This window comes from Hypanus sabinus, chromosome 18, assembly GCF_030144855.1.
Source record: "Hypanus sabinus isolate sHypSab1 chromosome 18, sHypSab1.hap1, whole genome shotgun sequence".
In the NCBI taxonomy this organism is placed as follows: Eukaryota; Metazoa; Chordata; class Chondrichthyes; order Myliobatiformes; family Dasyatidae; genus Hypanus; species Hypanus sabinus.
In genome coordinates this window covers 55,675,776-55,694,512 of record NC_082723.1, presented here as the reverse complement: position 1 = coordinate 55,694,512, position 18,737 = coordinate 55,675,776, and the positions used below count along the sequence as shown (strand labels likewise).

Here is an 18,737-nt window from a genome sequence, read left to right as displayed (position 1 = left end):
TCTCCCTCCTTCAGACGCTGCCCGACATGCTGCTCCTTTTTTCCGTCGGTGGCCAGCACCGAGGCAACGCTCCCGCAGCGCATGGAGTCTCGGGCCCCTGCGTAGCGTGTGTCCCCGGGGCTGCTAGACGATGCGGCCCCTGTTCCGCCGGGGCCCCCGTCTCAAAGAAGCCGCCTCTTGGTGACATTTCGGCCGGGCACGGTCCTGGACTCGGGAACCGCTCCCACGCTCCGGGCGCCCCGCGGCTGCAGTTGTCGTCTGGCCCTGGCTCCAGCGGGCCCCGCGGGACATCGGCAGCCGACCACTCGCCGTCGTCATCCGGCCGCTCGGCGCAGACTTGCATCGCCACCACCGCGCAGAGTGCGAAGAGCCAGAGCCGCGGGCAGTCCCGTTCCGGCGGGGGCAGATACCGCCTGGACCTGGCCGGGTAGAGCACCCGGCGCGGCCGCCGGCTCCTGCCCGGTTGGTAGCGGGGCTTCGGCTTCGGCTCCACCCGCTTTCCGCTGAAGACTCCGCTCGGGGGTAGCGGCTCAGAAAGGCTCTCCGAATAGCGGCACATGTGCGGCACCGATCGGCACGTGGTCCCCGGGCTCTGCGTGTCTGTGTCCACGGGTCGCTCTACTCCCGGTTCCCCGGTTGGGTCCTGGGCTCTACCGCTCTGCGATTTGGTCCTGGTCCCCAGTCTCACTGCCTCCGTTTCCCCGAATTGGCCTCGGTCTCTCCTTCCCTTGGCCCCCGGCTGGTCTCTGAGTCGCTCCGTCCCCGATTTGCCTCGACCTTTGCTCACGCCTGGCTGGGTCCCGGGCTCGGTATCTCTGTGCGCCCGGCGTTCCTTCTGAACTCTCCAGCCCAGGTTCCTGATCTTCTGATTTTATCCCTGCCAGGGCTGGCACTTTTAATTTTCCCTCCCTCATTGTCAGTGACATGCAGACCGCCCTTTAACGTCGACAAACATTCCGAGAGTGTGTGGGCGAGTGAATGTAAATCTGACAACACAAAGTTTAAAGTTATTTTAAATTCATTTTTCAGACGTGGGTAGGTACTGTTGACGAAGGCAGCAAGATCATGGCTGATTCTGTAGACTCAGCTCCCTATCTTTCCCCCATAACTTTAATTCTCCACCTATGCAAAAATAATTTAACTGTGCCTTAAGTATATTTATTGAAGTAGCCTGCTGGGCAGAGAATTCCACAGATTCACTACTCCCTCGGAAAAGCAGAGTCTCCTCATCTCCATCCGAAATCTGTTCGCTGGAATCTTACAGCTATGCTCCCAAGTTTTAGATTCACTTACCTGTGAGCCTGCCTCTGTCTATCTATTCCTTTCAGAATTTTATGTTTCTGTAGGATCAACGCTACAGCCTTTCTGGAGAAGGTGCTCCGTTGTGCTGTAGGACAGGGCTTTCAGGATTGTCCAAGAATGGTGTTCAGCTTCTTGAGAGTGGTTTGGAGCTGCATGCCTCCAGGCAGCATTGAGTATTGGAGTCATGGCCATAGAATAATATAGCTCGAAAGTAGGCCATTCAGTTTATCACATCCGTGCCGACCAACCTTAGTTAGTCTCAACGCCCATATCCCACTAAACCAGAAGTTCCTAACTCAGGATCTACAGACCCTTCAGTTAGTGGTAGGGGTCCATGGCATAAAAATGTTTTGTTCTCTGTTCTAAGCCTTTCCTTTATCCTTGTACTTTGTATTACATATATTTTTCTAATTTTATCTATATTTCTAATATATCTAACATTGCTGTATATTTTTCTAATGCACTTCTGACTTGTGCTTTGTAGACAGGTATTGGGGTGTGGGTGTGGTTCAGGAGTTATCATAATCTATGCAGTTTCCAACTTTAAACCCTGTTCCCCAAGTTTTTGCCCACTCACCAAGTATCTATGCAATGTTGCAGAATCCAAGTATTCTCCTTTCATGTGCCCTCCCTCCTATCATCGGCAAATGACACAGTACACTCTGTCAAGTCCTGAATATAAATCATAAATAACTCATGGCCATGAACGAATCCTTCAAAGTTTATCAAGGTATATATATGTCTCCATATACAATCCTGGGATTCATTTTCTTGTAGGCATATTCAACAAATCTATAGAATAGTGAATCTATCGGATCATGAAAGCTGCCCGAATAGGCACACAATCAGAATGGAGAAGACAATAAGCTGTGCAAATGCAAATATATCTGTAAATAAATTGCAATAAATAATGAGAACATGAGATGAAGGGACCTTGAAACTGAGCCCATTGGTTGTGGGAACAGTGCAATGATGAAGCAAGTAAAGTTTTGTTCAAGAGCCTAATGTTTGAGGGGTATAACTGTTCTTGAACCTGGTGGTGCAAGTCCTGAGGCTCTGACGGCAGCAGCGAGAAGAGAGCATGTCCTGGGTGGTGGAGATCTCTGATGATGGATGTTGCTTTCCTGCGACAGTGTTTCTCATAAATGTGCTCAATGGTTGGGAGGGCTTTACCAGTGATATACTGGGCCAAATACGCTACTTTTTGTAGGATTTTCCGTTCAATGGCATTGGTGTTTCCATAGCAGGCCATGGCAGCCAGTCAATATACTCTCCACCGCACATTTATTTAATTATTTATTGAGTTACAGCATGGAATCTCTGCTAACTCATAAGGAAGTAGAGGCACTGTCATGCTTTTTTAGAACTGCACTTATGTGTTGGGCCGTGGAGAGGTCCTCTGAAATAGGAATTTAAAGTTTCAAACCCTTTCCGCCTCTGAACCTCCGATGAGGACAGGCTCGTGTGCCTCTGGAAATCTACATCTGGTTCATTGATCTTGCTGTCATTGTGTAAGAGGTTGTTGTTATGGCACCATTCAAGCATCTTGCTGTCATTGTGTGTTGTTATGGCACCATTCAAGCCAAATTTTCAATCTCCCTCCTATATGCTGATTCATCACCACCTTTGATTCGGCCAATGACAGTGGTGTCATCAGCAAATTTGAATATGGCATTGGAGAATCCTTGGAGAACTCCTCCTGTTACATCTGTTACGTATTCAGGCAACAATAAATATATGAGTTAGGCAAGGGTTTATATAACAAATAACACGTTTATTAAACACTGAAAACAAACCCCCCCAAAAGTAAACAAAAACTAATGTAACCGGAAATCAGCTGCTGTGCGGCAGTTTAAACAGTTCTTAAAACGATGCAGCTCAAACAGTTCTTAAAGCAATGTTGCAAAAACAGTTCTTTAAAGTAGGATTGCCACAAGTTCAAAATGCTCACAGTCCATTTAAGGGAGAGACTTTTTAAGATGATTTAAATTCTCTTTCACGTCGCTTTGCTTCGATCCCCGAAGTCGAACTTTTCCCACGAAGAATTTACGAAACGTAACGGCTTAAAGGCACTGATCTTTCCTTTATCACACTGTCCTCAATCTTTTCTGCTATCCCACAGGGATTAACACGAGAACAGTCAATGAATTCCTTCCGAATAAGGATTAAACAAGGTCGAACCCATTTCACCGTCAAAATAGATTCTCCTCGATCTTTAACTCCCGAACTCCGATCTTCACTCTCCACTGATTCTCAACTAGCAGTATTGTAAAGAAACTGCTGGTAATGACCTTTTAAACTTTAGGCATTAGATAAGACTTTATCTTTCAACTAAACTGCATCATCACATTAAATCACGCAGTGGCATGAAGTCAACATGGCAAATCCCGCCACGAACTGCCCCTCCTCACAGGGTGGGGTCTTCCTTCTATACCCTGTAAAAAAATCCTGTCACATGATCTCTACTGGCGGGAAAATGACATCACTCCACCATCACAAGACCATTACCTCAAGTCCAGTATAGCTTCAATCCCAGTCACGTGACAAGGGTACCACTGTCATGTGTCACGAGTACGTAACACCTCCCTCCAAAAAAAAAACATTTTTGGTCTGTTAAGAACAAAAATTTTAACAATTATTTACAAAAAAACAAATGTATAAATTTTATAACATACACAATATACAATACCATCATATAACAGCTTAAAACTCACAATACAGTAGGAGTGTTACAATTGAAAAAAAAACCACTCCATAAAAAAATTGCTTTGTACATTCAACACCGAGATAGACAATCAGCAACCACATTATCTTTACCTTTAAAATGAGTTATATCAATATTGTACTCTTGTAACATCAAACTCCAATTTAATAATCTTCTGTTTTTGTTTTTCATCTTACTCAGAAAAACTAAAGGATTATGATCAGTTTAAACAGTAAGTGGTTTTTGAGTTGTACCAACATATACCTCAAAATATTCTAAAGCTAAAACAAGAGATAACAATTCTTTCTCTATTGTCGAATAGTTTCTTTGATGCTTATTAAATTTCTTAGAAAAGTAAGCTACTGGATGATCAACCTCATCACCCTCATTCCTGCAGCCTCATCACTAGCATCTACAGCTAATGAAAAAGGTTTTTCAAAGTCAGGTGTCTTAAGCACAGGTTGTTGATATATCATTGTTTTCAATTTTTCAAATGCTTCTTGACAAGGCACTGTCCACACAAACTTCACATTCTTCTGCAGAAGGTTAGTTAATGGAAGGGCAACATTAGCAAAATTCTTACAAAATTTTCGATAATATCCTACCATTCCCAAGAATCTTCTGAGAGTTTTTTTTCCCTGTTGGAGTGGGAATCTCTAAAATTGCCTGAACTTTTTCCTGAACAGGAGCTACCTTACCTTGACCCACAACATAACCAAGGTAAGTCACAGTGGCATGTCCAAATTCACTCTTAGCTAAATTAATAGTTAAGTTAGCTTTTGAAAGCCTTTCAAACAATTTCTCCACCGCAATAATGTGTGCTTCCCAAGTATCATTCCCTGACACTAAATCATCAATATAAGCATCAGTATCTTTCAATCCCTGAATCACAGAGTTAATCCTGAGGCATTCTTCATCCCAAATGGAAGAACATTATACTCATATAACCCAGATGGAGTTACAAATGCAGAAATCTCTCTACCTCTGTCCGTTAATGGAACACACCAATACCCTTTCAATAAATCAATCTTTGTAAGGAACTTTGCTTTTCCAACTTTTTCTACACAATCATCTACTCTAGGAATTGGATATGCATCTGTTTTCATTACAGCATTCAACTTCCTATAGTCCATACAAAACCTAACACTACCATCTGGTTTTGGCACCATAACACATGGCAAACTCCAATTCGAGTTAGAACGTCTAATAATATTATTCTCTAACATATATCCAATTTCTTTCTCAGCAAGTTCACATCTTTCTATGTTCATCCTATATGGATTTTGTTTAATAGGTTTGGCATCTCCAACATCTACATCATGTGAAGCTATAGTAGTCCTTCTTGGAACATCTGGAAACAAATCCTTATATTTAAAAATTAATTCCTTCATCCGTTGTTTCTGCTCTAGCTGTAAATGTGCTAATTTCTCATCAATATTTTCTAGAATGGTTGAACTTGGTAACCTGACTGAAACAATGTTGGATTTAGAATGAAGTTCAGATGAATCATCTATCATGTTCCTAGTTAAATCAAACTCATTCTCACTAACCACAACAGTCACAGTATCAGATTGTTTCTCAAAATATGGTTTTATCATATTTATATGGCAAAGTTATGTTAACCTTCTACGATCTGGAGTTTTTATCATGTAATCTACATCATTGATTTTAGACACAATTTCATAAGGACCATGAAATCTAGCTTGTAAAGGATTTGGCTGCACTGGGAAAAGAACCAACTCCTTATCTCCAGGCTTAAACATCCTCATCCTAGCTTCTTTATCATACCAAGTCTTCATTTTCTCCTGAGCCAATTTTAAATTTTCCTTGGCTAAGCTACAAGCTTTATGTAACCTGTCCTTAAATTACAAAATATAGTCCAACAAATTAGTGTGTACTTCCTTACTAATCCATTGTTCTTTCAATAAAGCTAACGGTCCTCTAGCTCTATGCCCAAACACAAGTTCAAATGGACTAAAACCTAAAGATTCCTGTACCGATTCCCTTACTGCAAATAAAAGTAAGTTTATACCCTCATCCCAGTCACTTTCATTGTCCACACAATATGTCCTAATCATATTCTTGAGGGTAGAATGAAACCTCTCCAAGGCACCCTGCGATTCTGGATGGTATGCAGATGAAGTGATTTGCTTAGCTCCCAATTTATAAAATATCTGTTGAAACAATCCAGACATAAAATTACTGCCTTGATCAGTTTGCATTTCCTTAGGTAATCCAAAATAAGAAAAAAATTTTATAAGAGCCTTTGTCACAGTTTTAGCTTTTATATTCCTAAGAGGTACTGCCTCTGGAAACCTAGATGAAGTACACATGATAGTCAACAAATACTGATAACCAGTTTTTGTCTTTGGTAATGGACCAACACAATCTACAATAACTTTAGAAAATGGTACAACAAATGCTGGAATAGGTTGTAATGGAGCTACTGGTGTAACTTGATTTGGTTTACCCACAATTTGACAAGTATGGCACGTTTTACAAAACATCGCCACATCTTTTCTTAGACCAGGCCAGTAAAAATGTTTTAAAAATCTTGTCCACAGTTTTCCTTACCCCTTGATGTCCACCTAAAGGCACACTATGAGCTAAAGTCAAAATCTCATTTCGATAAACTTTTGGGAAAACTACCTGGTAAACAACATTCCAATCCTCACTTGCAGGAATTGTAGGCAATCTCCATTTCCTCATCAACACTCCTTTTTCCAAGTAACATCCTACTGGCACCTTCTCAGTTTCACTACCTAGTAAAGCTTGTTCTCTTAATTTTATAATCTCAGGGTCTCTATTCTGCTCTGCTATCATCTCCATCCGAGACAGGGATAAATCTTCATAGTCAGACTTACTCCAAGAATCTTGTTAAAACAACGAAGATAAGAAAGTCTCTGACACATCCTCAAAACTTGAATCCTGAGTAACAAGCTCATTCTGTGCATCAATCTTCTTAGCCATAGCTCTAGTCACAACACAGGAAGAATCTGTGTTAGAATTCATCTCTGGTTCTTCTGACTCCATTGTGAAATGCAATTCAGGAAAAACTTGTCCACCTGCCAAGTCATTACCTAACAATAAAGAAATACCCTTCACAGGGAAGCTATGCTGTAGTCCTACTTCAACAAATCCTGTAACTTACCCTGACTTTAAATTTACTTCATGTAAATGTACAGGTATAAAATCACTCCCAACAGCTCTTACTTAATTTACCTCACCAGTATCAGACTCTTCATTAAACTTCAACACACTGTCTAACATCAGTGATTGAGAAGCTCCAGTATCCCTAAGGATTTTTATTGGCACCAGAGTAGATCCTTCCTTCAAGGGTACAAACCCTTCAGTTATAAAATGATCATATCCCTTTTTAATTTGGTCAGACTCTAACAAAGCCTCATTTGTGTTTATCAAACCCTGTAACTTTACAGGTGCTTCAGTATGTTGCACACAAGCATCTGGAACTGCTTCCTTCTCTTTCTTTTTCATTCTGATACAGTTAGCTATTACATGGCAAGGTTTCTTACAATAGTTACAAATAAGACCAAACTGTTTTTCCTTCACAGGTTTTCCTTCCTCCTTACCTTTCTCATTAACATCTGATTTAATTTCTGATTTACCTTGAGTCTCCATGTTATTTTTCCTCTTAAAAATTCTACTCTGAGGAAATTTATTCTTATGGATTAAAACATACTCATCAGCTAATCTAGCACAGTCCTGCAATTTATCGGTATCCCTCTCATTTAAGTAGGTCCTTACTTCAACAGGAATGCTTCTTTTAAATTCCTCCATTAAAATCAGCTCTCTCAATGAATCATAGTCCCCATTTACATTTTTAGAAGAAACCCATCTCTCAAAACACACAGCTTTATCATAGGCGAATTCCACATAAGTTTTTTCCACAGACTTTTTCAAACTTCTGAATCTTTCTCTATAAGCTTCTGGGACTAATTCGTATGCTTTCAGAATATGCTTTTTTACAATATCATAATCAAGTGCTTGCACAGCAGTTAAAGCTGTGTAAACTTGTTGTGCTTTGCCTTTAATTACACTCTGTAACAACACTGACCATTTATCTCTCGGCCGCTCTGACATCCGAGCAATAGTTTCAAAATGTTGAAAATATCTTTCCACTTCTGTTTCACTAAATGGAGGAACCAATTTAATTTCTGGACTAGCAACAAATGGTTTTCTAGAACCAGAAGACTGATTCACAGACATTAATTCTGACATTGCATTTTCAAATTCCCTTTTCTTTTGATCAGCCTCCAATTTACAATACTCCAACTTCATTTGTTTGATTTGCAACTGCATCTCCAGATTACTTATTGGAAACGACCCTAAAATCGATTCATCAGAAACGCCCGAATCCACATAGTGGGACGCGATTTTTCTCTGTATAACAGCCTCAGATGTAGTCTGCAAAATACCTTTAAGTTGCAATTTACTAGCTATCTCAGACACCTCGGTTTTTCTCACCTTTGCTAACAACGCCGCGTCTGGCGAAGCCAGAAACTCATCAATATTCATTGTTGCCGAATACCACTCACAAGCCAATCAAACAAAAGAATCGATTTCCCCATTTCCAAAACACCGATCCAAAATTCAACAAGCATTTAAACTCAGATGATCCAATCCCGGATGAGTCCCCATATTCATGTTACGTATTCAGGCAACAATAAATATATGAGTTAGGCAAGGGTTTATATAATAAATAACACGTTTATTAAACACTGAAAACAAACCCCCCAAAAGTAAACAAACACTAAGGTAACCGGAAATCAGCTGTTGTGCGGCAGCTTAAACAGTTCTTAAAACGATGCAGCTCAAACAGTTCTTAAAGCGATGTTGCAAAAACATTTCTTTAAAGTAGGATTGCCACAAGTTCAAAATGCTCACAGTCCATTTAAGGGAGAGACTTTTTAAGACGATTTAAATTCTCTTTCACGTCGCTTTGCTTCGATCCCCGAAGTCGAACTTTTCCCACGAAGAATTTACGAAACGTAACGGCTTAAAGGCACTGATCTTTCCTTTATCACACTGTCCTCAATCTTTCCTGCTATCCTGCAGAGATTAACACGAGAACAGTCAATGAAATCCTTCCGAATAAGGATTAAACTAGGTCGAACCCGTTTCACCGTTGATTCTCCTCGATCTTTAACTCCCAAACTCCGATCTTCACTCTCCACTGATTCTCAACTAGCAGTATTGTAAAGAAACTGCTGGCAATGACCTTTTAAACTTTAGGCATTAGATAAGACTTCATCTTTCAACTAAACTGCGTCATCACATTAAATCATGCAGTGGCATGAAGTCAACATGGCAAATCCCGCCACGAACTACCCCTCCTCACAGGGTGGGGTCTTCCTTTTATACCCTGTAAAAAAACCTGTCACATGATCTCTACTGGCAGGAAAATGACATCACTCCACCATCACAAGACCATTACCTCAAGTCCAGTATAGCTTCAATCCCAGTCACGTGACAAGGGTACCACTGTCATGTGTCACGAGTACGTAACACATCCTTCCAGCCTGAAAATGATATTTTAGTTTTGAATCTGTGAAAACCAGTCTTCAATCCACGTGAAGCCAAGAATACTGTGAGCTCTTCCTTGTCCACCAGCATTTAATGTGTTTCTTTAGCAAACACCACCTAGGAATCTAAGATTTATCACAAATTCCCCTCTGGGAGGCATCAGCAGTCACCACCAGTGAAGAGTTGAAGAGTGGCAGTGGGAAATTCATTTCAACAATGGAAACATGTTGGGCTGGCAGAGAGAGCCCTTCTTGCATCTCCCTGCCATCTCCCAAGGAGATCTGAGATCTCACGGAGTGCAGGGACGGTGTACTGAAACATTTTCACAGTCAAAGCCGTGCTGCACTACTGTCCAGTTACGCAATGCGTTACTACGGGAGAATATCCAAGCTTGGTCTGCCTTACAAGTCTTTGATTGATTAGTGTTGATAGAAATTTACAATAGATGTTACTCCCTTGCGATAGCTTTGTTCTGTCGCTGACTGTATCTTCTGTCGCTTCTGTATCTGCCTCGGGTGTGTTGAATGGGGATATATCCAAGGAAAATTTTGGTTGTATCCAGATTACATGCAACCCATTGGGCAGTGCAGATTTAACCCATACTGCACCTTCGTGTGTATTTGATTGGATAGAATTAAAGGAACTTTTATTCTGCACCTAATTTTGTTGTTACTCCTTGAGAATTTGGAGTAAGACAGTGCTGAGGGAGCTTTACCCCTGCTCCACCTGGTCTAGGGGCATTTATGGGCTGGACAGAATAGATCATTAGTGTAAATTTACAGGCCTACAAGTAACACTGGACAACAAAATTTTTGCTTCTTGAATACTTTTGGGTGTATATTAGGGATTTTAGCCTGCTGATCATGAAAATCACCATGGAAGTTCCCTATCATGCACCATTTTATTAAAAATCACCTATATTTGTTATTTCAATTCATAAATCAAGACAGAACAATTGATGCCATGATTAAGGAAGGCAATTTTGTTGGTCCACAAGTCAATCAGGTTATCAATGACAGGCAATCCAAAGATCTTATAAAGGGACCAAAGAAAATCACATGGAAGACATTCAAGGATGTTGTTGAAAATTTTCTTGGCAACTGCTGAGCACAAAACCATGTGCAGCTGGTTGACAACATGCTTCAAGCCTACAAAACCAGGAAGTCCAACATGTCACTAAAGATAAATTTTCTGCATTCCCATTTACAACTTTTCCCTGCAAATCTTGGCACTGTCAGTGATGAGCACAGTGAAAGGTTTCACCAAGACATTGTGATCATGGAGAAACGGTATCAGAGCAACTGGAGCCCCTCAATGCTGGCTGAGTATTGTTGGACACTTAAGTGACAAGCCTCAGACACTGAGTACAAACAAAGATCATCAACACAATTTTAGCTTAGTTGAACTATTGTAAAGTGTGGGCACTGTTACGCAATTAAATGCACGATATTCTATAGGAGTTAATTTCTTGTTTCTCCAAATACCTAGGTAATATGTCGTATGAAACTATTGTGTTCAGCTTCAAGTGGTGTATCATAAGTAAAGAATAATTCTGAGGAAGCTACACTTTCGAACAAATTTGCTGTCTAGTGTAATTGGGAGTGCAGAGTAGAAATAGTTTTACTCTGAATCCAGTCCGTACAATTTTTGCCCTGGGAGTGACTAATGGGAAAGCACAGAGACTGTTGATTTCTGTATCTAGGCTGTGCTCTATCTGTTTGGAATTGTTTATGGGAATGACGAAGAGGGAGGTTGTTCTGCTTTTAGACTGGGTGTGTCTACCTTGGGAATGTTCATTTCTCAAGTGTAGTAAAAGTGAGCAGCAATTATTTGAATGGGATATTTCTTAGGGATTAAAGAGGGATCAAATTTACTCTCTACTCTAAAGAGGGATCAAAGTGACTTGGAAAAATCAAAAGAAAAGTTACAGATGCTGAAATCTAAACTAAAAGCAGAAAATGCTGGAAACACTCAGCAGGTCAGGTCCCTGGGAAGAAGAACAGTGTTAACTTCCCATTTCTGATCTGAAACACTAACTCTGTTTTTTTTTTTTGCCTGTTGATGTGGACTGACCAGCATTTCCTATTTTTAACATAAATGACTTGCCAACGTTTGATGGAAATGGGTAGAGGATGCATCCTACGTTCTGTAGCTTCTCTCAATGGTGGGCTAATATGGAGGGAACTTTACTCTGTTCATAATCCAACCCTTATGGGATAGGGCAGTGGAAGTTTAATTCTGCATTTGACTAATGCCATTCTTGCACCAGGATTCTTGATGGGTCAACAAGGTTGGGTGGGACTACAACCAGAGGTCATTGGTTAAAGGTGAAAAGTTTAAGGGAAACATGAAAGGAAAACTTCTTTACTCAGAGGATTGTGAGAGTGTGGAATGAGCTGCCAATACAAGTCGTCCATGCAAGCTTGATTTCAACATTTAAGACAACTTTGGATGGGTACGTGGAATATAGGGTTATGGAGGGCTATGGTCCGGGTGCAGGACTTTGAGAGTAGGTAGTTTAAATGTTTTCCACATGGAACAGATGGTCTGTTTCTGTGCTGTACTTCTCTATGACTCTAAGGTGAATCTTTTGCTCTGTATGTGCTGCATCTGCCAAGTGCAGACTTGATGTACAGGCTTATTTTTAATGGGGAGGAGAGAGACAGAAGAAAGAGGGAAGAGAGAACAGAGAGTGAGAAAGGAGCATGAGGAGAGAGAGAGGAAAGATTGACATTAAGAGAAGAGAGTGGAGAAACATTTAAAAGGAAAGTGAAAGAGAGAGAACAGTAAAAATAAATGTCGCTTGCTGAGAGCTGAGATTGGTATTGAATATTGAGAGATAGAGAAGTAGAAGTCATCCTAAATAATATTTTGGGACAACTTTTAGAGTGGAAAATGCTACAAGCATCCTGATGATAATTGATAATGACCTATGCATTCGGGAAACTACTGTGTAGATGTTGGTGTGAATGTGTGTGAGTGTATATATAGGAAACTAAAACCAACTCTATTGTGAGACCAAAGCTACTGAACAAGGTAATGGGCCAATGGTCAGTAATTGCACTGGATCCAATGGCCTGTTTCTTAGGGTATTGAAAGAAGTACTGTAGCAGTCAATATATTGGTTGTAATGTGCCAAAACTCTCTGGTTTGTGGAGACCTTAAAGAGTCATTGAGAAATACAACATAGAACAGCTCATCCATGGTAACCAAGGGCCCACCTAAGCTAGTCCCATATGGGTGTGTTTCATCCATCTCCCTCTCAATCGTTGCTATCCATGTCTTTGAAATGTCGTCATTGTACCTGCCTCGTCATCTTCCTTTGGCAGCTTGTTCCATTCCTGTACCACACCCTCTGCTTGAAGAAGTCATCCTTCTAGTCCCTTTTAAATCTTTCTCCTCTCGCTTTGAGCTTATGCCCTCTAGTTTCACTGGGAGAAATACTGCATGCATTCACTCTATGCCCCTCATTATTTTATATTTCTCCATAAAGTTACCCTTCAGCCTTTTATGTTCCAAAGAATAAAGTTCTAATCTGCCCAGACTTTCTCTATAACCCAGTCCTCAAGTCCTAGCAAGACTGTCATAAATCTTCTTTGCACCCTTTCTAGCTCAATAATGCTCTTTCCTATAACAGGCTGACCAAAACTGTACATAATACTCCAAGTGTGGTGTCACTGATTAGTAATTGCACCGATGTTATGTTTATTTTGTATAATTTATGCATAATCTGTGTTAATTAAGTTTATGTTTATCAGTCATAGGTTTAAAAAAAGTTAGAAAAAATAGGACTTGGAAGAGAAAATCTCAATAAAACAAAATATTTTCTAAATTGTACCCAAATCCTCAAAGTATGTTTAACTACAAAACTATCAGTTAGTTTACTTAAAAGTAAAGGAATTGAGGAACCGAGAAGAGTGATGATAGAAAATTTATCAACAGAGTTAGCTTCTAAAGAAACCCAAACCGGACAGTCCTCTCAGTTAATATAATATAACCAAAACATAAGATTCCGTGTATTAACTGCCCAGTAATAAAACCTAAAATCTGGTAAAGCTAAACCTCCATTCTTTTTAGCTTTTTGAAGATGAATTTTATTTAGTCGAGAGTGTTTATTTTTCCATATATATGAAGATATGATAGAATCAAGAGAATCAAAAAAGGATTTAGGAATAAAAATGGGCAAAGCCTGAAAAAGGTATAAAAATTTAGGCAAAATATTCATTTTAATAGAATTAATTTGGCCAATCAACAATAATGAAAGGGGGCAACCATTTTTATAGTGCCCTTTTTACATAATTCAGCAAGGTAAAAACAAATTCTTTAAATAAGTATTTATAATTCTCAGTAATTGTTACACCCAAATAAGTAAATCTGGGTGTAATGTAACAGTAAGATTGTGATAGACTGGGTATTAAATGCTTTCAGGATCTATTTGTTGGAGGAAGACTCTTTTCATTTGAGCAGTTGTCAACTAAATATAGCTTACCAAAAACCCACTTTTTTCGATATTTACAAATTAGAGACTTTTATGGTCTTAATTATATACATTACCTAAAAATCCTGATAAGAATTTATTAGATGTAATTTTTAATTTGAAGTCTTTTCATAATGGATCAATATCTAATATTACAGTATGCTACATACTACAGTATGCTGTTGGGAATGAGAAACATTCCTTTAAACAAAATTAAAAATCTCTGGGAACAAGATTTACAGACTTCAATTTCTAAGGAAACTTGGAATGAAATTTTTAAATTGATTAATACCTCATCATTGTGTGCCCGTCACTCCCTCCTACAATTTAAAGTGGTCCATAGGGCCCATATAACTAAAGATAAGCTGTCTCGTTTTTATTCAGATATATCTCCCTATTGTGATAAATGTAACAATGGAGAGGCTTTATTAATTCATATGTTCTGGACATGTCCGAGTCTTGAAAAATACTGGAAGGAAGTATGTCAAATTTTTTCTGTACTCTTTAAAGTAAATTTTAAACCAAACCCTCTGACTGCCTTATTCGGTATTGTTGGAGGAAAAGGTATTATCTTGGAGACACCTGATTTGCACATTTTGGCTTTTATTTCTCCTAGAGCCAGGAGGGCAGTGTTGCTTAGGTGGAAGGATGTTGCTCTGCCTACTCATGCTCAATGGCTAAGCAATGTTATGTCATGCTTAAATTTAGAGAAGATTCGTTATTCAATTTCTGAATCAAGACAAGACTTTCTAACATTGTGGGGACCTTTTTTGAGTTACTTTCAAAATCTTTGATTTGTTATCAAGTACAGATGTTGGCTAATAATATGGTTTACCATATGATAAGGATTTTTCTTCCTTTTTCTTTCTTTACCAAACAGCTTTTCTTAGTAGTGGGTTTAGATTTTTTTGTATAATAAGATTATTACTTTTCAATATTACGATTCAATGTGAATATGGGGTAATGAGACTATAAATGTGATTCACATATATTGTAATTAACATATGATACACATCCTCCTGTACTCTGTATTCTTTTTCTGTAAGAAGTCAATAAAAATATTGAAAAAGAAAGAAAGTTTATGTTTGTCCTGTTTGTAATGTACTGTGCTACTGCTGGTGCTGCATAATGTCAATTGTCATGTTATTGATACCCTGTGTATACATGCTTATGACAATCAGGTTGAAATTGAACTTGACTTGGCCTCGCCAATGTCTTGAACAACTTCATCATAGTATACCAGCTCCTGTACCTGTGCCCTGACTGATGAAGGACAATGTGCCAAGTGCCTTCTTCACCATCTTGTCTAGCTATCACGTCACTTTCAGTGAACTATGTACTTGTACTTCTCGATTCCTCTGTTCCTCAATGTTCTCCAGAGCCCTACCGATCATTGGGTAAGTTCTACCCTGGTTATACTTGCCAAAGTAGAACATCTTGCACTCATCTGAATTGAAATCCATTTGCCAATCCTTCTCCCACAGATCTACCTCATTGAGAACCCCTGTAATTTTCGGTAACATTCCCTGGCTATGATATGACCAACTTCTAACCATAGGATCTCATCCAAATAGGTAACAAGGAGCAAAGGCCCCAGCACAGATCTCTGTGACATGCCACTAGTCACAGCCTTCCCCCATCTCCTTCTTCTTCCTGCCATTGAGTCAATTATGAATCCAATTAGGAGCTCTTCCTGGATCCCACACAATCTGTCACTCCAGATCAGTTTAAGGTGGGCCTGGTGAAACTCAGTGATTTCTTATTGGTGGGAAACAAAACAAAGAGCAATACTAACTACTTCATTAATCACACTTTTCTGGAAAATTATGACCACAATCAATAACCTGTAACTTCGCTTCTGGAGGTGAGCTTTTGAATCGCCTGTATTGCCCGGCTGTGAACTGGAGTCCTGAAGGGGCAGTGTGGTTGCCACAAAGCGTGTACATGCTGAATCGAGGCGGGAAATCACACAGAGCTTGGCCATTGCTGGACCGGACGTGGAGGCGATTCGATGCGGCAGAACCAAGGCAAGGCAGGGCAGAGTCAAGACAGCGGGGTCCAAGAGTGCGAGAAGGCCCGGGGTTTGATCAATTTCAGTGCTGTGACAAATTGGGAAAGCCCACACCCAGGATCGTAACGGAGCGGCAGGGTCCGGTCTGAGAGCGAGGAACAGTTCGAGGCTGGATAATTTATGCGTTGGACCAGACTGAACATGTCAACGTGTCGTGGCTGGAGGCGAGGGATGGGCTGATTCAGCTCACTACGAGGCTTATAGTACATATGGAAAGATCAATGCAAGGTGCAGGAATATGGGTGACAGTCAGGAAGGGGAAAGGGTTTAAGGAGCCAGTGCAGAGTACCCCTGTAGCCAACCCCCTCAACAACAGGATATATAACTTGGGATACTTTTGGGAGTGGGGGGGATGACCTAACTGAGGAAAGTCACAGTGGTCGGGTATCTGGCACTGTGCCTGCTGCTGTGACTCAGAAAGGAAGGTGGGGGAGAAGAGGCTCGCTGTGGTGATAGGGGATTTGTTAGGGGGAAAGGACTGAAGGTTCTGTGGGTGAGAACAAGATTCCCGGATGGAATGTTGCCTCCCGCGTTCCAGGGTCCTGGATATCTTGGATCAAGTCCTCAGCATTCTGAAGTGGGAGGGTGAACAGCCAGAAGTTATGGTCCATGTACGTACCAGTGATATGGGTAGGATAAGTGATGAGGTTCTGCATAGGGAGTTCAAGGAGTTCAGTTTTAATTTAAAGGACATGACCTCCAGGGTTGTGATCTCAGGATTGCTACCCATGCCATGTCCTGGTGAGGCTAGAAATAGGAAGATTAGACACTAATATGTGGCTAAGGAGTTGGTGTAGGAGGGAGGGGATACGATTTTTGGATTATTGGGCTCTCTTCCATGAAAGGTGGGACCTGTACAGAAGGGACTGTTTGCACCTGAGCTGGAGGGGGACTGATAATCAAGTGTAGAAGCAACACACACAAAATGCTAGAGGAACTCAGCAGTCCAGGCAGCATCTGTGGAAAAGAGTACAGTTGATGTTTCACGCCGAAACTCTTCGGCAGGACTCTACAGTCGACGTTTCGGGCCGAAACCCTTTGGCAGGTTTTCTCTTGTTTGTGATTCAAGTGGGAAGGTTTGTTAATGCTGCACAGTGGAGTTTAAACTAGAGTTGCAGGGGAATGGGAACAGGCAGTGGAAAGGTTGTGGAGGCAGATGTTGGTAAGACTTCAGAGAAAGTTAGGAATCAAAAGGTTGAGCATGTTGCGACCAGCGTCCTGAGCTGCATATATTTCAATGCAAGAAGTATCGTAGGAAAGGCAGAGGATAGTGCTGAAGATGAGGTAGCTGGTTTACAAACAGAGGCAATGTGTAGTGAGGAGAGGCTGTTGATAGGACAAATTTACAAAATTGCTGTCAACAGGATGAGCTGCAAGGTAAAAGGCAGACAAAATTGAAAAGGCTGAATACAGGACTGAAGGTGTTATATTTGAATGTGCACAATATATGGAATAATGTCTCATTGCTTCTTATAACATTTCCAAAATGATAGCAAAATGGGGAAAATCTCATACAATTGGTCATAAATTAATCATGCCTGCTGTATCAGAAGTGCTCACCACTGTCCTCAAAATCAATACCAGTATTTTAAAATCAGTTCCTCTGAGTATAAACTCTGTAGCTTGTCAAAATGACAAAATGAGTGAAGACATTGAGTATCAACTGTGCACAACACTACAGAAAACAGAATTTGTGATACAACTGGATGAGTCAACTGAGCGAGACAATGAGGCATTGCTAATGGCATGTACACTGTTTATCAAAAATGGAAACGTTTATGAAGAGATTCTCTTTTGTAAAAAGGTAAAATCAAATATCAATGAAGACTCAATCTATGACAAGCTCAAAATGTATATTGAGGATAAAAGTATTGTGATTAGGAACATGATTTCTCGTGCAACAGATGGACCACCATATATGACAGGTCGCCATTCTGGTTTAGTGGCATTTATGAAAAAAGAAATCTGTTTGCAATTCATTGAGTAATTCATCATCAACATCTCGCAGCCAAAAACCTTAGCCAGCATGACTCTTGTAATATCTCCTATCAATAAAATTGAAATTCATCCATTAAATAGCAGAATATTTTACCAGTTATGCCAAGAATATGGTGAACGGTTTGAACGCTTGCTTCTTCACACTGAAGTGTGTTTGCTGTCTACATATGTATATTAAATAGTTAAATTAAAATAGTGCTAAATCAGAAATAAAAGTGAGTTACTGTTCAAGGGTTCAATGTCCATTTAGAAATTGGATGGTAGAGGGGAACAAGTGTTCCTGAATCACTGAATGTGTGCCTTCAAGCTTTTGTATTTCCTTCCTGATAGTAACAATGAGAAGAGGTGGGGGCCCCTAATGATGGCTGCCATCTTTCCAAGGCACTGCTCCTTGAAGAGGTCTTGGATACTATGGAGGCTGGTACTCAAAATGGAGCTTCTTTCGATCCTGTGCAGTAGCAGCAACCCACCCCTCATACCAGACAGTGATGTAGCCTGTCAGCATACTCTCCAACTTTTGAGTTTTTTAGGTGACAAACCAAATCTCCTCAACCTCCAAAGGAAATATAGCTGCTGTCTTCCCTTCTTTATAACTGCATTGATATGTTGGGACAAGGTTAGATCCTCAAAAATCTTTACAT

General features: G+C 40.4%; 1 protein-coding gene across 1 annotated transcript in view; it reads right to left on the bottom strand.

Annotated features, from left to right (window-relative positions):
- LOC132407253 (uncharacterized) overlaps positions 1-15,490 on the bottom strand; it is a 15,887-nt gene extending 397 nt beyond the window's left edge. The window contains exons 1-2 of the mRNA XM_059993513.1: positions 15,368-15,490; positions 1-862 (exon numbers count right to left, since the gene is read on the bottom strand). The exon at positions 1-862 is cut by the window's left edge and continues 397 nt beyond it. Coding sequence (XP_059849496.1) covers positions 11-862; positions 15,368-15,490 — 975 coding nt within the window. The 3' untranslated portion in view covers positions 1-10. The remainder of the gene's footprint in view (positions 863-15,367) is intronic.
- Between the last annotated feature and the right edge of the window lie 3,247 nt (positions 15,491-18,737).